General features: G+C 41.9%; 1 protein-coding gene across 2 annotated transcripts in view; it reads left to right on the forward strand.

The window, feature by feature from the left end:
* Positions 1-25,800, forward strand: part of TMEM74 (transmembrane protein 74) — a 62,576-nt gene extending 36,776 nt beyond the window's left edge. For both annotated transcript variants that reach the window (XM_075827988.1, XM_075827989.1), the window contains exon 2: positions 21,974-25,800. In XM_075827988.1, coding sequence (XP_075684103.1) covers positions 22,032-22,829 — 798 coding nt within the window. In that variant the 5' untranslated portion in view covers positions 21,974-22,031 and the 3' untranslated portion in view covers positions 22,830-25,800. The remainder of the gene's footprint in view (positions 1-21,973) is intronic.
* The last annotated feature ends 280 nt before the right edge of the window (positions 25,801-26,080 follow it).

The raw sequence follows: 26,080 nt of genomic DNA on the forward strand, positions 1-26,080 counted from the left end.
AAAATCCTCTAGGTTCTCAATTGCTTCTGAGTCCGGTGCTTCAGTCCCTAAGCAAACTAGAGCCACATGTGGGATATTTATAAAAAGTGCAGAATCTGGGCAATAAATATTTAGTTGTGTTTCTCTATTAAACCTTCTGTGTGACAATTTTTTTTATAAAAAATTAATTTCTGCAAAAAATTTTTAATTTGTAAGTAAATTTCACCTCTACTTTGCTTTAATTCCTATGAAATGTCTAAAGGGTTAAGAAACTTTCTAAATGCTGTTTTGAATACTTTGAGGGGTGCAGTATTTAAAATGGGGTGACTTATTGGGTGTTTCTAAAATATAAGGCCCTCAAAGCCACTTCACAACTGAACCGGCCCCTGAAAATATAGCCTTTTGAAATTTTCTTGAAAATGTGAGAAATTGCAGCTAAAGTTCTAAGCCTTGTAACATCCTAGAAAAAAAGAATTTTCAAAAATGATGCCAATCTAAAGTAGACATATGGGTGATGTGAATTAGCAACTATTTTGAGTGGTATAGTTGCCTGTCCTACAAACAGATACATTTAAATTTAGAAAAATGAACAAATTTTGGTGTTTTTCACAATTAAATACCGAATGTATCGAGCAAATTTTGCCAGTAACATAAAGTCCAATATATCACCAGAAAATATTCTCAATCGCTTGTATAGGTAAAAGCATTCCGAAGTTATTACCACATAAAGTGAAACATGTCAGATTTGAAAAATTAGGTTCTGTCAGGAAGGTCAAAAGTGGCCAAAGAGGGAAGGGGTTAATCAGCCTCAAAAATAAAAAGACCAGATTAGACTTTGCCAAACAATATCTAAAAAAGCCAGCCCAGTTCAGGAACTGCATGAAACTAAGATCAACCTGTACCAGAATGATTGGATGAAGAAAATATGGAGAAGGCTTGGAACGGCTCATGATCCAAAGCACACCACATCCTCTGTAAAACATGATGGAGGCAGTGTGATGGCATGGTGGAGGCAGTGTGATGGCATGGGCATGCATGGCTGCCAAAGGCACTGGGTCACTAGTGTTTATTGATGATGTGACTGAAGGCAGAAGCAGCCTGATGAATTCTGAAGTGTTCAGGGATTTACTTTCTGCTCAGATTCAACCAAATGCAGCAAGGTTGATTGGACGTCGCTTCCCAGTGCAGATGGGCAATGACCCAAAACATACTGCGAAAGAAACCCAGGAGTTTTTTTTAAGGCAAAGAAGTGGAATATTCTGCAATGGCCAAGTCAATCACCAGGTCTCAACCCGATCGAGCTGCATTTCACTTGCTTAAGACAAAACTTAGGGCAGAAAGACCCACAAACAAGCAACAACTGAAGACAGCGGCAGTAAATGCCGGGTAAAGCAACACAAATGAGGAATCCCAGCGTTTGGTGATGTCCATGGGTTCCAGACTTCAGGCAGTCATTGCCTGCAAAGGATTCTCTACAAAGTATTAAAAAAACATTTTATATATGGTAATGTTAATTTGTCCAATTACTTTTGAGGCCCTGAAATGAGAAGACTGCGTAGAAAAATGGTTGCAAATCCTAAACGTTGCACAGGATATTTTGTCACGGTGTGGGGTGTGGACCCACTGGGCCGTACCGCATAGCAGGGTAGCAGCTGGCCAAACAGGTATATATGCAATGTCTATAGTTCTGAAAGGGTACCAGAGGCAATGTAGACAGTAGCGGTGGTTTCAGGCTAAGATGACGCTCCGGCAGTAGACACCCGGCAGGGTGCGGCACAGTAGATGCAGCAGAGGACACAACACGACTCCAACTCTTGAAGTCACAGGCACGGTAGCACGAGATACAGGGTACAGGCTTATGAGACCATTTGCAAGGACAAACTAGGGTAACACAACAACGCTCAGGCAATGATTGAGAGGGTAGAGCCCCTTTTATAGTCCAGAGGAATTCTGGGATAATTGCAGCTATTCTGCAAATGTGCACGTACTGGCCCTTTTAAGGCCGAGCACGTGCGGGCGTGCGCACCCTGCGGGAGACAGTTTCCGAATGAGGAAGTGAGTGTCAGCGTCTCCCAGGAGTGGGATGCCGCCCGGAACCCATTCATCCATGGCCACGGCCAACAGAGGGTAAGTCAGGACGACGGTCCGCGGCCATAGACGTTACATTTTTGTTTAACCCCTTGAATTAAACCTGAAAATCTATACTTCAATTGCATCTCAGTTGTTTAGTTTCAAATCTGATGTGGTGGCATGCAGAGTCCAAATCTTGAAGATTGTGTCACTCTCCAAATAATTCTGGACCGAACTGTATGGAAATCATAGAGAAGGGGTTCCTTTACTTGGGATCCCTCTATTAGCCAGAGAGAAGAGTCACTGCAAAGAGCGACTTCCACTCTGGAGGACTTACAAAGACCATATATTACATGTTTGCATAATTATTTGCATGGGCTTCATGTAATACCATATTGCTCCTGCAGTGGCCACTGCAAGATAAATGTGTGATGGCCCGTAGCTTCCACCAGTGATACTAGCTGATTACAAATGGTTTTAACTGACAGATCCTTGGTGATCAACTTGGTCCCTATTATATAAAAGAAACAACCTCTTTAAAGGAATACTAAAGTCCTCCTCAATGTCACTAACCAGAAAATGTAAATTACAATATCAGCTTCACGACCGTGTGTTCCACCTGAGTCCTGTCCATGATCTGTGGAGATATAGGACATGTCCTATAATTCCACGGATCGGAGAGTCAGGTCCTTTTTCACGGACCCGATTCACCCGTTAATGTAAATGGGTCAGTGAAAACTATCGGGTGCCACTCGGATGCCGTGAAAAACTGCCACTTGGGGACACTTAATAATAATAATAATAATAATAATAATCTTTATTTATATAGCGCCAACATATTACGCAGCACTTTACAATTTAGAGGGAACATGAAACAAACAATATCAGACATTACATAGTGACAAAGTTCATTTACAATTCAAACCTGGGGAGTGAGGACCCTGCTCGCAAGAGCTTACAATCTATGAGGACATAAGGGAGACACAAAGTGTAACAGTGTTTGTTCTGCACAATAGTCCGGCCATTTTTATACACATGCGGTGGTAACATAAAGCTGCATGAGCCGGTCACCAGCCACTATCCGTGTATGACGGACATGAAGAGAAGGAGTGTGGTCGAGTGCAACTTACATTGTGTCCCAGGAGGCAGCCATTGTATTTCCCCCTCCTTCCTCTTCCCTCCAGTGCTACTGCATGTAATACAGAAAGTTTGGGATAAGGGGTGGAACTTAGTCTGGTCCACTGCTGGACCTTTATTGGACATCAAGCATGCTAAGCCACATCCCTTTCATGAATCTCCACCATCTTCGCTAATCCTTAGTCAAAATGGAAAAGATCAGCAGGAAATGTAACCCTTTTTTCAGCAGAACCGCAGCAAGTGACCATTACATATTAATTTTTTATGTTGTTCCCCCCCCCCCCCAAATATCATTTCTAGGCTTCGTACGCCTTTAAAATGTTTTTGTTGTTTTTCTTCTTTATTAAGATGCCGTTTCTAGTAATTGGGACAGAGCGTGATTATATACATTTAATTCCTGGCGTAAGAAAAAAAAATTTTTTACTTTCACTAATTAACTTAGCGAGCAAGTGTCAGCAAGATATTTTATGCAGAGAACGAGCACTTTCTTTAATTAAACCCATAAAAACCTTGATTAAACCTGTCTCTGTTTCCACGGTGATTACATTATTTTGAGTATTTTTTCCTACTGTGTTTATCCAGCTCTTGTATTAAAAGATGACAGGGCCCGGTTTTTTATACTCTTGGAAGATCATTTTGTCTGGGAATGAATGGATCATAAAGTTTCATTGACAAGTGTTATAAATCATAGACACACACAGAGGACATTGTGTGCAGTGGAAGATCGTCAAATATTTATTTTAATTCAGATTCTTTAGTTACAAAGTATATTTGATGGGAATGCTTGACAAAATTATTTTCAGTACACATTTTTGGCACAAAGGATTTATCAATTTCTCAGAATAGCCTTTATTGTAGAGCATATGGGTCTTAGCATCTCAAATCGATTTGGATAGGACATGCAGGTTCTGTGGAATGCATAGAATTCTTGCTTTACCATTTTTCTTATGTAAATAGGTCCAAAATTAAACGACTAAATCTTTTTCTGAGTGTCACGTTGGGTATGTGCACAGGCAGCAGCTGGAGCAGGCCCGCCGTTTTGAAGTGGGCAACTTTATTTGCTGCGAACACCATGCAGGAGGAGACCAAGTCATTGATGTCTTTGGGCAGCATGGGCCACCAGAACTGATGAGCGATCAAGTCTCTGGTCTACCGGACACCCGCGTGACCTGCCAGTTTGGAACAGTGTCCCCAGCGAAGGATTCTTCTTCTGTCTGCCAGACGCACAAAAGTCCTCCCCGGGGGGATGTCTCTAACTTGCAGAGGGTTGATAGGGATGATGCAGCATGGATTAATAATATTCTGTGGAGACTCCATAGTGTCCTCTGTCTCGAATGACCTGGACAAGGCATCGGCCCTCACGTTCTTATCAGTCGGACGGTAGTGGAACTCAAACTGGAACCGGGCAAAGAACAGCGACCACCTGGCCTGATGGGGATTCAGTCATTGGGCCGTCTTGAGATAAGTGAGGTTCTTGTGGTCCATAAATATCAAGATGGGATGAACTGCGTCCTCTAATAGATGTCTCTACTCCTCCAGAGCCAATTTGATGGCCAGTAACTCCCAATGCCCAATCGAGTAGTTGCGTTCTGCGGAAGAGAAGAGCTTGGAATAATAGCCACATACCATTGACTTGACCTTGGAACCTCTCTGGAGCAGGAGTGCACCAGCACCAACAGAGGAGGCGTCCACCTCCAATGAGAACGGTCGAGAAACATCTCAGTGATTGAGGATCGAGGCGATGTGAAGGTACTCTTCAGGCTATTAAATGCGGCTTCCGCCTCTGGAGTCTACACCTTTGGCGTTCATGCCTTTCTTGGTGAGGTTAGAGAGAGATGTCAGTGAGGAACAGTTTGGAATGAACGGTCTGTAGAAATGGGTGAATCCCAGGAAGTGCTGTATGGCACTCAAGCCTTGAGGGCATGGCCATTCCAGGACGGCCTTTACCGTTTCAGGATCCATCTTGAGACATTGATTCGAGATTATGTAGTCCAGGAAGGGTAGAGCATCTCCTCAAACACGCACTTCTCCAACTTGGCGTACAGACGATTCTCCCTTAACTGTAGCAAAACTTGACGGACATGTCTCCGATGAGTCACTGGATCCGGAGAAAAAATCAGGATGTCATCAAGATAGACCACAACACATACATAGAGGAGGTCATGGAAGATGTCATTATCAAACTCTTGGAATATCGTGGGAGCATTACACAGACCGAAGGGCATTACTAGATATTCATAGTGTCCGTCATGGGTGTTAAATGTCATCTTCCATTCGGCCCCCCTGGCAAATCCGGATTAGGTTGTAAGCCCCACACAGGTCTAGCTTTGAAAAAATCTTGACTCCACGTATGCGATCAAACCGTTCAGAAATTAAAGGCAACGGATACCTAGTTTTTACCGTAATCTGGTTGAGACCCCAGTAGTTGGTGCAAGGACGCAGAGAACCATCCTTTTTCTTAACGAAGAAGAACCCAGCTCCTGCCGGGGAGGAAGACTTCCGTATGAAGCCCCTCTCCAAGTTCTCCTTAACATAGGCTAACATGGACAGAGTCTTTGGCACGGAGAGAGTATATACCCTACCACGGAGTAGGGATGCACCAGGAACTAGGTCGATAGAACAGTCATACGCCCGGTGTGGGGGCAGTGGCTCCGCCTCTTTCTTGCTGAAGACATCTGAAAATGCAGAATAATGATAAGGCAATCCTGCCAAGCACTGAGGCAGAGGAGGCTGACCCGAACTAATCTGTACCAGGCAGCATTTGAGACACTCGGGACTCCACTGGAGAACCTCCCCAGAATTCCAGTCCAGGACTGGGGCATGTAGTCGGAGCTGGGGCAGACCCAGCAGCACAGGGTTGACCACCATCAACAGCCTCTCCAGAGGGGTTGTGGGCAATAAGAGAAGATCCACCAGGTCTCTACGAATGAAATTAGCAGCGGATCCAGAGTCCAGATACGCAGAGACCCGATGCGTTTTCTCGCCGGACACTATGGTCACGGGGATGGACAATTTAGACGAAAGTCCTTCTTTACCCAGGGTTGTCCCTCCCACCAACCCTAGGCTCTGTGGCTTTTGGGGACTCAGACGCACAAGATGGCCTCCGAGGCCGCAATATAGACAGAGTCCTGAGGTGCGTCTGCGTTGTCTCTCCTGGGTAAATTGGTCCATCCTCACAGACTCCATAGGAGGATCAGCATCTGAGGACAGCAGGGGTTGCTGCAAAGTAGGAACCGGACTAGGGAGTCCGCCCTCCCGATGAGCTTCTTGGAACCGTTCTCGGATCCTTATATCAAGGTTATCAGGGTAGATGGTAGATCTCTGGCAGCCAGCTCGTCCTTAATCCTAGGAGACAGTCCCTGCCAGAATGTAGCCACCAGGGCCTCATTGTTCCACAACTGTTCTCCCGCGAGGGTGCGGAAGTGGATTGCGTGCTTGCCCACGGAGGTGTCTCCCTAGAGTAGGCTCAGCAAGGAGGCGGCTGCCGACGAGACTCGTCCAGGCTCCTCAAACACAGTGTGAAATGTCTGTAAGAACCCCTGGAAGTCACGGGTCTCTGGTCCTTGTCTCTCCCAGATAAGGTTCGCCCATGCAAGGGCCCTGCCAGTGAGGAGAGAGACTATGAACGCCACCCTTGCACCATCAGACGAGAATGCCCTTGCATACAGGCTAAAGTGTAACTGGCACTGGTTCAAAACTCCTCGGCAGGTCCTCGCGTCTCCATCATAGCGGTAAGGAAGCAGCAAAGAAAATCGGGGATCAGCACTGCCAGGAGGTGTAGTCGGAGGATCAGTACTGCCAGGAGGTGAAGTAGGAGGAACGGCAGCTTGCACCTCAAGCTGACGTGCAATAATGTTCAATGCCTGGAGTTGGTCCTGTTGAGACCGGAGGTCTAGCATATCCGCCCGCATCTCCTGTGATGTCGTCATGGTCTTGGATTGACCAGAGGGGTCTATGGCCTGAGCCTACTGTCACATTTGGTATGTGAACCCACTGGGCAGTACCGCCTTGACGGTATGGCAGCTGGCCAACAGGACACAGGTCACAGTCTATAGTTCGTTTAGTGTACCTGCGGTAGCTCAGACAGTAGCAAGACAGCCTTGGCTGGGACTAGGAAGCAGGGAGGCGCCAGGCGTGGCGCAGCAGGACAGGCGTGATACACAGCACAGCACGACTTCAGCTCAACACGGCACTTGACCAGAATAGCACGGGAAACAGGTTACAGGTAGCAGGAACGAGAACACTGGGAACTGAAAAACACTTAGGAGACCATTTGCATAGACAGACTAGGAGAATTACAACAAGGCTCAGGCACAAGAGGGAGGGGTGCTCAGGCACAAGAGTTCAGGGTGCTCTGGGAGCAATCTGCTCAATATCCCACCTGTGTGCGACCTGGCTCCTTGTCTGGACTGCGTTCGCGAGCGCACCCTGGTGGTCACTGTGGAACAGGACTGCCGCATGTGCAGACATCTCTGGAGAGAAGGGCGTCGACCGGATGGAAGGAGTTTGTGGTCAGCGACCACAAACGTTTCAGAGAGAGTTAAAAAAAAATAATAATAATCCTGGCTACTGGATCCACCACTAGAGGAAGCTTAGGAGTTTACTGCATACTGTTAAGGGCTTAATATTAACAACTGCCCACCGTATTTTAATGGCAGGCAGTATAGGCCCTTAGTCTACAGCAGGAGCTGTTACAGCTAAGATTGGAGAAAACTCTGACCCCAGCTGTTTAATCCTTTGACTGCCGCAGTCCATGACTGCGGCATGGTCAAAGGGGACGCCACTCTTCATTTGCGTCACTGGAAATCCGGTCATTTGCGTCACCGGAAACCCCAACTCAGAGCTGTGTTATTTAAGAAGCAATGCCCCTGTGCGTCCATCACATGACCAGGACAGATTTTTATTCAGTAGAGACATTTCCGTAAACTCCCATGGAAGTGAATGGGAGTTAGGAAAACCGCATAGCACGGCGAGCTACGCTGTTTCCGTAGCTACCGTGTTTTCCGGAAACAGCGTAGCTAGCCGTGCTACGCTGTTTTCAGTAACTCTCATTCCCTTCTATGGGAATTACGGAAACAGCATAGCTCACCGAGCACCTGGCTGTTTCCGTAACTCCCAACCACCTAACCAGGAAGTGGCCGGGAGGCAGCGGAGCTGAGTAAGCTAGAATGGGGTTTAGGGGGCCCCATTCTAGAAATAGGTGGAGGTCCCATAGTGTAACGTTCGTGGTCGCTGACCACGAACTCCTTCCATCCAGTCGACGCCCTTCTCTCGAGATGTCTGCACATACGGCCGTCCTGCTCCACAGTGACCACCAGGGTGAGATCAGTCCAGACTTAAGAAGCCAGAGCGCACGCATAGTGGTGATTAAACTAATTGCTCCAGAGCACCCTGGGCTATAAGAAGGTCCCAGCCCCATCATCCCACGCCTGAGCTTTGTTGTTGTATTCCAAGTCTGTCTTTCAAATGGTCCCCTAGCGTTTCCTGCTCCTAGTGTTCCCTGTTCCCTGTACCTGTATCCTGATCTAGTGCTGTGCTTAGCTGTAGTCGTGCTGTGCTGTATACCACGCCTGTCCTGCTTCTCCACGTCTGACATCTACCTGCTGCCTAGTTCCTACCAAGCCTGCCTTGCTACTGTTCGAGCTGCCACAGGTACCCTATATAAACTATAGACTCTGACCTGCACTCTGCTGGCCAGCTGCCATACCACCAAGGTGCTACGGCCCAGTGGGTCCACGAACCCTAAGTGACACAGAGGGACTACAGCTCTTTAATATGTAGCTGCCTCTTGTTCAAGGGACCAAAGGTAATTGGGCAATTATCTCAAAAGCTATTTAATGGGCTGCATGGGCTATTCCCTCGTTAATCCATCATTAATTAAGCAGGTAAAAGGTCTGGAGTTGATTCTAGGTGTGGGATTTGCATTTGGAAGCTGTTGCTGTGGACCCACAACATGAGGTCAAAGGAGCTCTCAATGCAAGTGAAACAGACCATCGTGAGGCTGAAAAAAATGAAGAAATCTATCAGAGAGAGAGAGCACGAACGTTAGGAGTGGTCAAATCAACAGTTTGGTACTTTCTTGAAAAAAAAGAGTGCGCTGGTGATCTCGTGGCCTGGACGTCCATGGAAGACAACAGTGGTGGATGATCGCAGAATCCTTTCCATGGTGAAGAAAAAACCCCTTCACAACATCAACCCAAGTGAAGAACACTCCCCTGGAAGTAGGTGTATTAGTATCTAAGCCTACCATAAAGAGAAGACTTCATGAGAACAAATACAGAGGGTTCACCACAAGGTGCAAACCATTAATCTGCCTCATAAATAGAAAGGCCAGATTAGACTTTGCCAAACAACATCTAAAGAAGTCAGCCCAGTTCTGGAACAGCATTCCTTGGACAGATGAAACTACGAATGGGGCCTTCTTTACCTTTTACTTTTAACACATTAAATACACAGTGGCAAGATCCTTTATCTTGAGTTTTTCAATGGCTTTTGTTTTGTGATATCACGCTGCAGCAAGTTATCAGAATCAAGATAAAGATGGCTACATCTGTAAGGTCAACCTGTACCAGAATGATGGTTAGGAAGGACGTATGGAGAAGGCTTGGAACGGCTCATGACCCAAAGCACACCACATCCTCTGTAAAACATGGTGGAGATAGTGTGATGGCATGGTGGAGGTAGTGTGATGGCATGGGCATGCATGGCTGCCAAAGGCACTGGGTCACTAGTGTTTATTGATGATGTGACTGAAGAGAGAAGCAGCCGGATGAATTCTGAAGTGTTCAGGGATTTACTTTCTGCTCAGATTCAACCAAATGCAGCAAGGTTGATTTGGACGTCGCTTCACAGGACAGATGGACAATGACCCAAAACATACTGCGAAAGCAACACAGGAGTTTATAAGGCAAAGAAGTGGAATATTCTGCAATGCCGAGTCACCAGGTCTCAACCCGTTCGAGCATTCCACCTGCCCTAAGACAAAACTTAGGGCAGAAAGACCCACAAACAAGCAATAACTGGAGACCGCTGCAGTAATGGCCGGGCAAAGCATCGAAAAGGAGGAAACCCAGCGTTTGGTGAACAGTATGCAGTAAGATTTGAAGCTCCATCAGAATAACGGTGCACTGACTTCTATAATCTATTAAGACATGAATTAGATTCAGAACCTGTATAGAAATAAAAACATGATTTTATTCAGGGATAGACATTCAATTTAAGGTTTTATCCACATGATGGAGTCTCTATGGCACCGTACTACAGAGTCATATGTATCCTTTGTAACAACGTATGCTGTAATGCTTCTAGGGAACAATATCTTTGCACTACAGAAATAAGTCATATGCCACAATTGTTTTTTTCTGCCGTATGAAATCCTCTAAGGAAGCCGTATTATAGCTTCATACAAATCAGAACTTGTACAGTCATAATAAAGCCTAAGGCTTCGCTTTAAAATGAGTCAAACTGCGTAATGAAAGCTATATAATAGTCTTATATATTTTATGCATCAATTCCTCAGAATCTTCAAGATCTCTGCTTGTTGTTATTGAATAGGAATCATTATTATTTACTTCCAGGAGATGAAAATCTGGTCATGTGATGATCACACAGGTGAATGACTTGTTACAGTAGAGTTATTAGAGCAGATACTTGTAATGAATGATGCACATGTGTGCCCATCACAGGACCAGTAGTGAGGAGGAGCTTAAATGTTGCGGTGGTCGAGCATGCTCTCGCCGCTCTATTCAATGTCTATGGGAGTGATGAAAACCGGCAAGTGCTGTACTTGGCTATTTCCATCATTCCCATATACTTTGAATGGAGCAGCAGCGTGCAAGCTTAGAGTTGAGCAATGAGGAGAAACGGGGGATTAGGGACTAGCGATTGGTGGAAGTCCCTGCTTTGCCCCCCCCCCCCCCCCCCCCCCCCAGCGATTAGACAGTTATAGCCTATCTTGTGGACAGGTGATAATTGTCGAATCTGAGCAACCCCCAGCAAAGATCTTGAAAATCGTGCAGACTTGATATACCAATTATATTAGAAAATTTCAGAACTTTACATTATTCAGTCAACCGCTTTATTTGCTTAAAGAAAAATACCACTTTAATCACTATCGGAGGCTCACCTTCTTACCTCCATGAACTTCAATGAGTGCAGTATTTGGTATATATATTTAATGTGAAAAGAATTTAAAAAAACAAACAACCATTTAGCCTGTTAGGAAGTTTCCGCAAAAAATAAGCGGATCACAGAATGTCACACTGCTGGCACCCCCAGCAATCCGCTGTAATCTGCAGGGGAACCCGACAACAAGTATTCAATTCCCCTGCAGTGCCACCACAGGGCAAAAGAAGCATTACATGGTGCCTATTGAAATCAATGGTCTGTCCATGTAACCTAAAGAAATGTTGGGTCCCCCAGAGCAAGACATGCTCTTTGTAGCTATTCTCCACTTCACTTAATTGATGGAGGTCCTGAATGAGTGAGTGAGTAAAGAATTCGCTGTTATGGTGTTTGTCAATTGATTTTTTTTAACCTGGCAACTTCTTTGAATCAGAAATAAGTTAATTGTTTAATTTTGATAAAATATTAACCAGTTGAGGTCCTTGATATACATTATAGTACCCATCATTCTGGTCCCCTATCAAATACCTGACCTTTGGAAGGTATCACCAATGATATTACAACCATATTGTATGTTTGCTTTATTATTGGTTCATCAACTTAGAACTGTATGCTAGTAGTAAAGTAAAAAGCGGTGTGTCGGCTAATTACTTGTAATGTGGTTGGGGCATCACCTGATTAATTCTGTATGCACAAACAATGCAAACACTTTCTGCTTTTTGCATATACATTAGCCTTTTATATATATTATCACATGTCATTCATTTCATTTTTCATCTCTCATCTTTCATCTTTTTCAAGGTCTCATGCAATTTATTGTATAAAAATACAGTACCATATGGCACTCTGGACAGATACACAAACTGCACCACTCAAGTTCTATATGGTACCGTATCCTTTTTCTGTATTTTTCAGTTTGGTGTCCGTTATGGGTACCATATTTGTTCATTTTTGTTCTGTATGAGTTCCGTATGTAAACAGACAGAGACCACTTATTTTATCAAAGCTTTTTCTCCTTGGTGTATTTATAGGTTAGGGATGACAAATGTTAATTATTCACTACCTGTACGGATCCATGGACACGAGTCCCATTTTTTTGGTCTCCATTGACGTCTATGGGGTAAAATTGTGTCCATACAAAACCAATAGAGCCATGATGTTTTTATATGTCTCACATGTATAAAAAAAAAAAACAATCTGGGTAAATATATGATGTCATGTAAAGGTACAGAAATGTCCATAGTGTAGCTTTGGCACTGTATTATGGATATGTGCCATGTGGTACTGGTATAATATAATATAGTCATGTGCATGAAGCTTTAGGCCCCATGCACACGAACATGCTTTTGCGGCCCCATTCATTCCTGTGGGCCCATGCACACGACCGTGGTTTCCACGGTCCGTGAATGGCCCAGGAGCCCGGACCGCAGAAAGAACGGGTATGTCTTATTACGGCCGTGTTCTGCAGTCCAGGCTCATAGCAAATAATGGACGCGGCCATGTGCACGGCCCGCGATTTGCGGGTGGCTCGCAGGTGACATTTCACTGCCTGTCGACCCGAAAATCATGGCCGTGCACATGGCTACGGGCATGTGCATGAGGCCTAAATCTCATATATTTAAATAGGACATATGGACGTCATAGAGAGGGGTCCCTAGTTCGCAGGGTAGGTTTAATTGGGAGGCAAAACCCGAACTATTGGACCCTCACAAGCCACCTTAGAATAGAGCATGTAAACCCTAATTTCCCTGAACCACCTGGGACTTTAATGTTAAATCTTTTACTGTCCTAGTGCACTATGGACTTTACTATTAACCCATTTTATATTTAGGCATTGTATGGCTGTTTTATTTAGGTATTGAATGGTACTATTATGTGGGCACTTTATGGCAGTATTATTTGGATACTGTATGGAGGTTTTATGTAGGCATGGTATGGCAGTATTATTTGGGCACTAAATGGCAGTATTCCATGGTCATTGTTTGGAAGGATTAAGTATTATATAGCAGTATTTTGGTATAAACATGCATATGTATTTTATTTTTGACACAAAAGTATTTAATATTGCATATTGTTTCTGGCTAACACGGTACTACACTATTTTGTACTATACATATGTTTTAAAATTATGAGAAAAATGGTAAGTAAGGGAAAAGGGTCCCTAACTCCCTACATTGCTTGTTGACCAGGGCAATAAAACCAGTCCTGCCTGCTCAGGACAGCCCTCCATGAGCCAGAATTATGGCCCTGGCCCGTTCATGCATTACATGGATCGCCATTTATTTGTATAGCTGTCATGTGATGCATCTTACCAGAAGCAGCCAGAGTTAGAGAAGCCGGACCCAAAGATTTCATATCAAAAGGGGTTGTCATGAAACAACCACTTTAAAAAAAATATAACAAAGGAAAGGATTAAATTATTCAAATTGAATATGACACACATAATATTAATGATTTAACAATTCATGAGTGGCAGTAAAGAACTTTTTGAGTGTACAACTTGAAAAAATGGTAATATCAGGAAGGTGTCACGTTTTCTAAGAATAGAATTTCTCTACTAAACACTTAGGCCCAGATCTACCAAGAGTGACATTTCATATGCCAGTCTAAGGGCCCTTTTACGCTGGCCAATTATAGGGCAAACGAGCATTTACAGAACACTCGTTCACAATATATTTCCTGTGTAAACATGGCAACGATCAGCCGAAGAACGAGCTGATTGTATCGTTTTCAATGCCGAAAATATTATCTTTGTTGGCAGCACATCTCCCTGTTTACATAGGGAGATGTGCTACTGACATTATAGAAATGGGGACAAGCCATCAGAGTAACAATCATTTGGCCCCATACATTACTAATCATTTTTGTATAGAGAGGTGTGCCAAAACAGTCAGTAACATACTGGAAATAAAGAGGTTCCAATGGAGAGTCCATCCTCACTTCCAGTTCTGGTAGAGACTCTTTTAAAACCATTAAAATCACAATGCGTGAGCATGATAGATGGAAATCAGAAAATACACAAACGTATGATACGCATGCCTGCCCTTCCACTATATGAAACCCATGGCCCAGGCATAGAACCCAGAACTTTAGTATTTTTCCGTCCATGGTGTTGTGTGAAGGCTTGTTTTTTGTAGGGCAAACTGAAGTTTTTATTAGTACCATTTTGGTCACTTTTTGTTCAATTTTTTTGTGATTTAAAGTGACCAACGAACTGCAATTCTGTCTTTTTGTTTACGGCATTCAAGCCTGCGGGTTAAATAATGTTATATTGTGATAGTTTGGACTTTTATGGAAGCGGCGATTTATCAATTTATGTTTTTTTTAAATCTTTTTTTAGATGAATTTGGGGGGAAATGGGAAAAGGGGGGTTTTGACATATTTTTTTTTCCTCTATTACTAAAAACTTTAAAATAATTTTTACTTTTTCTTTTTTTTTTAATGTTAAGTCTCCACTAGGAGACCTCAACAAGCAATTGTTAGTTCGCTGGTACAATACAATGCAAATACTTATGTTTTGCAGAGCATTTTGCATTTAGGACTTAAAGGGGTATTCCCAAGAGCACATTGGTGTATCAGTGTGGTTTACTCATGAAATAAAAAAAAACATACAAAATAGTTATTTATTCTAAAATGTAGTGTTACCGTCCCCGCCCCCCTCCCAAAAAAAGACCCTATGGCACCTCCCGGTTTATCGGCCATTACTACTGGAAAAGGTCTTGGCTCAGCGGACAAGCATGGGCAGGTACTCCTCCTAGTCTTTCTTTAGTATCTCAGTTTCTCTCCTGTGCAGGGAACACGTGCATGCTTAGTTTCCCCATCTTTAGCACAGACGAGCATGCGCAGAGAGAACCTGAATGTCTCCCTGCTTTTCATCTCTTTTTGCTGTCCCGCTTAGCTGTCTGATCGCTGCGGCTGAGCGTGTGTTACACCTCACAAGAACTGTCTGAGCCAGCAATTCCCCACACTCTCATCTCTCCACCATTTGCTCTCTTTACACTAGTATTATACTAGCCTACTAGTCACCGCAAGACTGGTCAGCAGCTCTTACCGATGGCTCCGACAGCTGCTGTGCTGTGTAACATAGTGTTTACTCTCTGGCTACATAGCACAGGAGCTGTTAGAGCCATCAGATCTGTTGATCACCTCTAAAGGCGGCTAGTACAGTAGTATAATACACGTATACAGAGAGCAAATGGTGCCTTCAATGGGGAGAGATGATGGAGAGATGATAGTGTGTGGAGGCACTGGGCGTACTTTCAGCTGGCGGAAGCAAAGAGACTGAGGTTCCTGGAGTCCATGGAGACTATGTGTGCTGCTGGGAACTGTAGTTTCCTGATGGTCACATGGCATCAGAAGCCGGACTGCCCATTCTGCTCTATGAAGAAGGCTGCACAGATGGAGAAAGGGAAGCAAAATGCATAAGAAGGAAGAACAAAGTATTTATTTTTTTGGGCATGGGACTGTCTATTTAAACTTCTAATGAGGGTCCTGCCCTTTTTGTAAAAACTACTGATTGTGAGAGAACCCAATTTTAATAGGAGGACCAAGATGCAGACCTGAGGGCCTTCATTAGGCCCCTAGTCTGCCATGTCAACCATCGGCACCCCGCAACCTGGTGACATGGTGATGTGGAGACTGGGGGCTATCTAAGCTATTTAAAGGTTTTGCTGCTGCAGTCACTATTTACCAGGGCATCTATGCAGTTAAATGTCTGGGATCGGAGTGATCTCCAATCCCAGGCTTTACTGTAATGTGAGGTGTCAGCTGTAATGTATAATGTTCAGCCCATGAGTCCACTCCATACTCCCCCCACCGACAATGACCTACATTACAAATGCATCCAACCTTAAAAGGTGTGTAGCAATTTGCACGTCCACCTTATGAGTGCTGGTGGACAGGCATGCTCAGCCACTCTCCCCAGCAGCCAGTGCTCTGCCTAATTCTTCCTCTATTCACTGCAGAGCAGTCAATAAAAATTGCTTTCTGCCCTGCTTGTCAGGGAAGGAGCAGAGTCTCTGCAGTGGCATGGCAGTATAGCTGAGGAGACTACTTCTTCTCAGCTTGTTAGGACTGTAAAACTATGCGTTCTGACCACAGATATAAACCTTGAACATTCCCACTCAGTCTTTATTGTTTTATTCCATTATATTTTCATTGGTTTCTAAGAAAGTGCATATTGTGGATATCACACATTATACAGTATATCTTCACAATTCTGGATCCCACGTTAACTATCTGCAGGGGAATTAAGAATAGACTGTATAGTAAGCTGCCGAAGGGGGAAGGATGCTGATTATTTTCACAGCCCCTCCCCGAGCAGCACAGATTAGCTGCACCAAGAGGGTCACAGGGAAGCAAAAATGCTCGAAAAATGGCAAATTACTTTAAAACAGCTATTAAAAACATTTATAGACATCTGGTATGAAAATGACTCCTGAGAAAACCCCTTTCAATCAATAAATGGTCGTGTCCAGTCTCAAAACCACAAATCCATACACAGGTGAATTAATATTTCCTTCTTTGGTAATGGCCATTGTTGCTTGTTTGTTTCCATAGAATAGTCAAATCTACTCCTTGACTTTGCCTTGACACCTCTTACTTCTGTTGAACTATTTTCCTTACCCCTGAATGCTTTTTTAGCTTTTTGTGCCTGAAAAACCTAATGGCTTGAGCCTTCAAAAGACTCTAACCATCTGCTGTTGGCAGAAACATGGATTAGACAGGTTTTCTTTTACCTACCTAATCCAGTTGTTTCCCCTGGAGATAAGCAGTTGGTTGGCATCGACTCCTCTTTCTGTCCTCTAGAATTACCTAGAAAAAAAGCAAATACTAAGGACCTATAGATTTACTATTTACAATGTATGTAATAAAAAAAAAAGGTTGTTAATTAGTATCCAACATTCTCACCCTAAAAAAAAGAATGCAAAATTGTGGACGAGAACATAAAAATACAAAATCTCAAAAACGAAATATAGAATTTTTCAAACAGAAATTTGTTACAATTTGTAGCAAAAATGACTGTGATAAAATATTCTAATTACTTACTGTGAGAAATTTTAGATCAATTACCATAGCACACAACACACAAAGTAATAATGGCCATCTACCAAGAAAAAAAACCATAAAAAAAAAAAAGAGGAACACAGGTTATTAACAAAACAAAGCTGCCAATTGAATTATATACGCATTTACATTATTCTACCTTACTCTGTATGGGTGATAAACCCAAAGAATGTTTTTGTCTCCTCTTATTCAATTAATTATTATTGTGATTATTATTATTTTGCTGGGGAATACATTGAAGAACTATTCAGCCATTGTTGTTTTTTTGTATATATATTTTAACCACTATTAACTGTGCGCTATAAGGCCGAACTATCAGACAATTGTAGCATATGTCCGTGTGATGGCCGTTAAAACAACGGCCGTCACACGGACACATGTATTTCAATGGGGCAGTTCACACGCCCGTTGTTTCAACGGACTGTGTGAAGGGGCCTTTGAAAAATAGAACATGTCCTATTTTGTTCACAGATCCCTCGATAGACTCAAGCCTATGGGGATCCGTGAAAATGGGACCTGCATGGGTACAACTCGGACGTTAAAAAAACAGCCGATTTTTACGTCTGAGTTCGCACTCGTTCGTGTGAATCTGGCCTAAAAAATATTAAAATTAATAGATTAATAACTTTTATTGTATGGTGTTTTTACGGTTATGCGGATATTAGATATGTATATGTTTCACGACATTTATTAGTTAAAATTTTTTTATTTTTTTATAGTTTATTTTTGCAACTTTTTTAACATTACATATTTAACTTTTTTGTGTTTTTTTTTTTTTTTTTTTTTACTATAATGTATATCTTGTGTATAACAATGTATCATTGCTTGTACATATAAAATACAAAGGCATCTGTAAGGATATATAGTCGCACAAGACAAATTTCATGCTGAAATTTCTGTGACTTAAAATACGTCCAATACAGTACGCCTGAATGGGGTTGTTTCTGCAGCATGTGCATGGATTTCTGCAATCTCTATTCAGATAAATAGGACTGTCGCACAAATTTGGAATGGGATTGGATTAAATTTAAGTTTGACAATGCAAATGGGAAAAGTCCAGAATGTCCTCTATATTTTCTAATGCAAATAATTAAACAGGCAATAGAAGCGAAAAAAAGATTAGCAGTTTTGACAATTTATCTTTATTTGCAAATCTATTTCTGATGAATGCATTTTGACATTTTTGGATTGTAGAAACATCTTTACGTTTTCTTTGCTCTTCACATCACAGTAGCAACTGTTGTTTTGGATAAGCCAAGTGAATGTCAATGAGCCTTGAATTAATCAACAAATGTCCGTCCCTATTGAGCATCACAAATGAGAGCCCTTTAAAAAGAAGCTCCATTTTTTTTTTTTGCTAAGATGCATGCAAAATGAAAAGTGAAGTGATTTTACAAAAAATGTAAATAAAAAATTGCATGTTTTTTATGTCTACAGCTCCTATGCAGATCTATGCATCTCCGTGGTAACAGACCGCAGTTCAGATTACACAGGGTTTATTTGCAGTCCTACTCCCTTCCATCTGTCCCCTTATTCTTACTAACTTACATTTGGTAGGATAGCAAGAAGTAGGGGACAGATGGAATACAATACAATTGCAGGATCAGACTACACAGAGTTTGTTTGTTGTCTGTTACCATGTAAACCTATAGGTCTGCATAGGAGCTGTATACACAAAATTAAGAAAACACTTTAAGACTACTTGCAAAATTGATTAATTTTAGATGCATTAAAACCGTAAAAAACAAGTGTTGGTGGAGCTTCCCTTTAAGTATATCAAGCTTATATTTTTTTCCATTTTCCTTCTGCTTCAGTCTTTGCAAAACTGTTAATCAAATTGAAGCTTTGTCCTAAATTTGCCAGAGAACATCTAGGCTTGAGATAAATATGCCACACTTATGATTGTATTGAGAATGTGCCAAGACCCATTTAGATGGAATTAAACAGAAAACATGAGAAAAAAAAATCCAAGACCGATTTAAGGAAGATGCATAGCTTAGTGTTCATATGGATGTTCTCGGCTCACATCTAAGAGGTGATAAAAATAGAACTAGACGTTACTCATCTGCACCGATACTGACCCTCCTGCACAAAGTGAATAAAAGGTGCCTAGTGACCTGCATATAGAAAGTAACACAAAGTGAATAGCGATTAGTACAGGAAGAATGATGTAATGCTCGTCTGACATTATAAATCCATGTTGCTTAAGGATCTGCATGATTGCTGCTCACATGCTATTTTAGAAACATTATGTCATTTGATTGTCTCCATGGAGGCCATAACAAATACCTGTTTTTAAAGGGACAACCCCTGTCCATATGCCTGCTTGGGACCCCCTCTATGTACCAGAATTAAGAGATGCTTTGTATTGATCCAATTCAGGCTACCTGCAGCCACCACCAGAAGGAGCTTACTGTCTGTATTGATACATTTAAGGGTCTGCTCACATCAGCGTTGCCTTTCCGTTGAGGGGTTCCGTCAGAAACCATAGCTTCCTTTGCATCACCATTGATCTCAATGGTGACGGATACTTTGCTAATGGTTTCCATTTGTCACTGTTGTGAAAAGGTTCCGTTTTTTTGACTGAATCAATAGCACAGTCGACTATTAGCAAACCATTAGCAAAGTGTCCCAATGAGAATAACTGCTCTCCCGCACATTGTCTAATTTTATCAGAAGGAGAATTGGATGTTGATACAAGGGGGAAGGGTAACATTCCCTTAAATTTCCTTAAAATATGTTTTCCATGTCTCTTGTGGCAGATCTAATCGGTAGAGCCAATCCCTAGAATATTATATGCAAGGGTTTTAAAGACTGACCATATATTATATGACTGGACATTATCCTATCACTTGACCATCAAATATGGCCAAACTAGGTGTTTAGCTTTTCTAACTATAACTTTGTAAGTTTGCACCTTTAACCACACATGGCACCAGGGCCAGACATATAGCCTGGGCACAGGGACACAAAGGGGGCCTGCTCTACAAGTATTATGCTTCTCTCACCCCTCCGCCTTCTCAGACTCTCCACCCTTACACCGACACTGCATTATCCTAGTCAGCCAATTACAGAGCCTCTGTGATTGGCTGTTAGATGATTAAGTATTTGTGTTTGTACAGTCTACAGTAACAGATGGAGGAAGAAGGAGTTGTGTAGCCTTTAGTACAGGAAGTTAATCTCTTCTCAAGGAGTTGATGCTCTCCCTGCCCTAGACCCCCAGGGATGTAATCATTAACCAATTTAGACCATCATGCGTGTTATTATTAAATATTCCACTACCCTATTCCACCAGTGATGCGATCATTGACCCTCTTTAATGTCCTAGACTAGGGATGTTATCATTAAGCTATGTAATACTATAGACCACCATAGATGTTATCCATAGCCCTTTCACTGCCCTAGCCCACCAAGGATACTATCATTGACCGCTTTATTGCCCTAGACCACCAGTAATGTTTAATATTGATGCAGGGGAAATTCAGACTATATGACTGTTTACCGTAGAGATGACAACCATATTTTTTCAGTCAGTTTTTTCCTTAAATATGGGAATGTGTAAATTGTGGGTATGTTAGCACAACGGGGCCTGTTTGTGCACAGAGGCCCCCAGTTGTCTGTGTCCGCTCCAACTTGGTACTATGGTTGACCAAGATGGTCCATAAACCACACCCCAAACATATTGAAAGTTAAATTGTATGTACACCTTTGCAGGGCATATTATTATTTTTTAAATATTTTTTTAGAATCCGGTTGGTCAGTGTGTTTGGTGTAAGTTTATAAGTAGTTTATATTAAAAATTAGTTTTACTTTTTTAGATACAGCTGCTCTGTGTTCTCTATACAGAGCAGCTGTATCATTCGCTATTACCTAAATCTGTCAGTCCTGCGGACCTGACGGGTGCAGTGTCAGTGGGTCCTGTGTGTCTCTGACACGCAGGATCCAACTGTAATCTATTACATCTAAGTTTTGAATGGACCTGACAGAAGCAGAATTTGACGCTAGATACAGCTGGTCTGTATAGAGAATACAAAGCAGCTATATCTAAAAAAGTAAAACGAATTAATTTTTAATAAAAACGATTTAGAAAGTTGCACTAAACACACTGACTGGCCTGTTTATTTAAAAAAAATGTAAAAAAATGCCCTGTAAAGGTGTATATAGGGGATTTCCAGTGAGCAACAATTGATGGCCTATCATCAGAATAGGGCCATCAATATCTGATTGGTGGGGGTCAAACTCCCGGTTCAACTGTTTTGAAGGGACCGGAGAGCTCATCCTTCACTTCTTAATTATTTTTACTGCTTTGTGAATTGCCGACACACTTATAGCGGCAGTTCACAGTAATACAGCCTTCTCCCGTTCACTTGAATGGAGGAAGGCTGTAATACTGTGAACCGCCACTACAAGTGTGTTGAGATTTCACAGTACCAAGCAGTGACCGGAATGAAGGAGAGCGGCCCCTTCAAAACAGAGGATAGGCCATCAATTGTTTCTCACTAGAAAACCCCTTTATCTTGTAAAACAAAAACTAAATGTCTATTAAATATATGTTTGTGATTTTAGCTAAACTTTTTAATTGTATTTTCTTCAATAGATCTTTAAGAGTCATGGATAAAGACTTCTATGATATGTAGAGAAAATCTATAGCTTGCATGGAGCTCCTTCACATTAATGGTCAATCCCAAAGACTTGATGAGTGCAACAATGTGGACTGGGGTTATAATATCAAAGACCCAAAAGCCTATTGCTATGAAAACCACTGTGTGTCCTCTGCCTTGTCGCCAGATCAATATGAGTCTATATCATTGGCGACATCAGATGACGTATCATGTTCTAAACTATCCCAAGAAGATGATGGCAAAGAAAGAAGAAAGGTGTGCTGCGTTGAAGAACTGGAAACATCTTTTACATATGTAGATGAAAATGTGAACATAGAACATGTGACCCATCCACCAGTTAAGAATGGCCACAGGCATCAACATAGAGAAATCCAACAAGATAGCATTCAAGAAGTATCTATTATGTCTGATGATGAAGCCACCTCAGAAGCTTCTGGGAAGTCTGTAGACTATGGCTTCATCAGCGCAGTGACGTTCCTCATCACAGGGTTTCTTCTTGTCATAACTTCATACTTATTCCCAAGAGACACTAGATCAGATCCAAGTTCCATCACGGCGAGAGAAATGGAAAAAATAGAGAAGAAGAATGCTATTATCGGGGCACATTTGGATAGGTGTGTGATTGCCGGGCTGTGCCTTCTAACTCTCGGTGGTGTTGTGTTGTCAGTATTATTAATGATATCCATGTGGAAAGGCGAAATCTACAGGAGGAAGGTGTTTGCTTCTAAAGACTCTGCTAAACTGTATGGATCTATTAATTTTAATCATTCCAAGTCTGGTGGAAATGAAAATACTTTGGTGCAAGAAGAAACCATTGACATTGTTAACTAACGATTTTTTCTAACTTTGATGTTCATCTGTTGTTTCCGTCAAGATGTGGCAAATGATTTTTATTGTCTGTCTGCTAAAATATATAGTGCTTTAGATCTAAATCTGAAAAACTTAAGTTTTTACTTCTTTCCAAGTATAAAAACACTAGTCGTGTGATAATCTAGTCTGTAAAATAAAGCAGTTATGAAGGAACATTTATGAGGGATATTTATACTGACCTAAGTAATGCTTACAATACAAAGTCTAAGCATTAAATGGGTTTTTACAATTGGTCAACCCTTGTATATATGCCCTAATTGAGCAGATGGACGTCATGGAGCAGGGTTTCCCACTTAGGATACCCTTTAATGACCTGGGACAGAGATATGATAAATAGCATTGGCTCTCGCTCGGATTGACTCGGTCATCCATGTATTGCATGGTCGGTGATTCATTGATTAACCGATGGCAACTACTCACAGCAATATTAAGATCTGTTTGCCATGGGTCTCTGGATCCAGACCAGTGGCGATCAACTGATCACCACGGCCGTTCTTTTTATTAACAGGGATGACTATGATGAAAGAACTCCTTTTAAATAAATTATAGGCCTATAATAGTGTCATAAAATGTCCATGATGTAAAGAGAACGTAACATGGTTTTTGACACACCACTTACATTTTATTGAGTTAATCTCAAGGAAATGGCAAGAATTTTGCCCAAATCAATGGTTCATATTAAAACTATTACTCACATTTAGTCTTTACATTTTTAATGTATGTGTTTACAGAACTCTTGATGCGGCCTTAAGCCCGATGGTCTCTAAACTGTGGTGAAAATACGACTCACAGCATACCCTGAGAGCCTGTGGCATGAATAAATTGCAAAAATCGTTAGTTATTAAAGATTTCAAGGATAAAACTTTGTATTTTTGCACTAACAATTGGGTTTTATAGGCTTAAGAAACATGGTCAATGGCCCTTCTCACTGACATAAGCATTGCAGTAAAGCGTAACTAAACTTTCAGAAAACTTCAGACATGGCATAGTGATATGTCAGAAGTTTTGATTGTTGGGGGTCTGAGCACTGAGACCCCATCAATCGCTAAAACTAAGCAGCAGAAGCGCTCACACGCTTAGTTTCCGATCTGCTTTCTTCAGAAAACCGAGCAGTTGGTGTATGGGCTCATAGACTTTCTATTGAGTCTGTACACCGTTACCCCGGAATTTCCGAAAAAAGACTATCAGAAACAAAACGGCTCAGCGTTCGCTTCTGCCGCTTCGGTTTAGCGATTGATGGGGGGTCTCAGTGCTCTGACATGTCATAAGTTTTCTGAAAGTTCAGTTACCCTTTAAAGACAAGATTCTGGCTGTTTTTTGTATTTGTACTAACTGGGAGTGCACTGGAGAGGAAGCTTAAAAGAACAAATGTTGCTTCTATAGAGCCTGCCCAGTACTAATCTATCATAAATTCCGATTGTGATAGTCACCGAAAATACTGTAGAAGGTGACGGATTCTTAACTGTTAAAATACGGGAATACGAATATATAGTAAAATTTGCAAATCTTCCAAACTTAGACTTATCCTAAAGAGGTAGCAAGGTATTTATTTTATTACCTTGCAAAAACTTTCCTAACTGCATACTCCTAGCTGAATTTGTATGACATACCCAGGTTTATCTCACTTCTTGCAGCTCTTCCAAAGTGTTTAATGCAGACTTCTTCATGTTACCCAGCAACTACTGGTTTCTGTCTGGGTGACCTTCATTTGGACACACCTAGGGAGATTCATCTGCTATTCAATAGACTGCCTCTCCATGCTCCACAGGTTTGTTTAAAGAAGCACTCCAGCAAAAAACATTTTTTTGCATGCCAATACCGGTCTTTTGCCAAAAAAAGTGGTGCCTTTTTTCATTGCTGTTGGGTCAAGTGACTGTAAGGAAACCACCTCTATTTTACAATGGTTTATGAATGAGTCAGGGGTCATTATCAGCCTGCCTGACCCACTTCTTGTTGCCTACAAGCTTACATCCTCCAAGTCGCGCTGCCTGAACACCACATCCCAGGCCACTAAACCCTCCTTAATGGCTGCAGCGGACATATTCCTACACTGACGTCACTTACCTTGAAATGGACAATGCTTTCTAGGCAGCTGGAGCCAATTTTCTGCAGCTCCACTCCTGCCTACACCCCGGGACCATCATCGCTCCCACCACATGAAACCCCTGGACCTCTATTGCCGCCACAAAACCCTGGAACCAGCACTGATCCCGACCAACACCGGTATCAGCACCAGCACAATGGGGCAGGTGATTATACAAAAGTAGTTTTGAAGTGCTTACTCAAATGCTGATGAACAAATTTACTTCCCTTGCCTTCTCATGAGTCTCTGATAAAGACATGCCTACTTAACTGGGCAAAATATTTTTTGCCGGAATGCTTCTTTAAGTCCCTTGTATTAGAAAGTAGACCGCATATGTATGAGAAGATTGTGCAGTCAATCATGCAGCTTCAAGAGACAAATAAGCAAGACAAGGGGAGAAAGGTGAAGGAACAAGACAGCGTATAAGCAAAAATAGTAGAATGCATTTTGGGGAACACAGGGAGAAAAGAATTGCTTAAAATTAGCTTATTGCTAATTATAAGTCATGCCAATTGCGTGTAATGTGCCGTCTGTGTGTTATAGGGGATGCTTGGAGTAAATCTTATATAGCAAACAAATAGCTTTTAAAATATGAAAAATTATGCTTAAAGGTATTAACATTATTATTTAGGTCTATTTTTTTTTCTTAATATACACTACCGTTCAAAAGTTTAGGGTCACTTAGAAATTTCCTTATTTTTGAAAGAAGCACAGTTTTTTTCAATGAAGATAACATAAAATTAATCAGAAATACACTCCATACATTGTTAATGTGCTAAATGACTATTCTAGCTGCAAACGTCTGTTTTTTAATGCAATATCTACATAGGTGTATAGAGGCCCATTTCCAGCAACCATCACTCCAGTGTTCTAATGGTACATTGTGTTTGCTAACTGTGTTAGAAGGCTAATGGATGATTAGAAAATACTTGAAAACCCTTGTGCAATTATGTTAGCACCGCTGTAAACAGTTTTGCTGTTTAGAGGAGCTATAAAACTGACCTTCCTTTGAGCTAGTTGAGAATCTGGAGCATTACATTTGTGGGTTCGATTAAACTCTCAAAATGGCTAGAAAAAGAGAGCTTTCATGTGAAACTCGACAGTCTATTCTTGTTCTTAGAAATGAAAG

This window comes from Rhinoderma darwinii, chromosome 5 (genome assembly GCF_050947455.1).
Source record: "Rhinoderma darwinii isolate aRhiDar2 chromosome 5, aRhiDar2.hap1, whole genome shotgun sequence".
Taxonomy (NCBI): domain Eukaryota; kingdom Metazoa; phylum Chordata; class Amphibia; order Anura; family Rhinodermatidae; genus Rhinoderma; species Rhinoderma darwinii.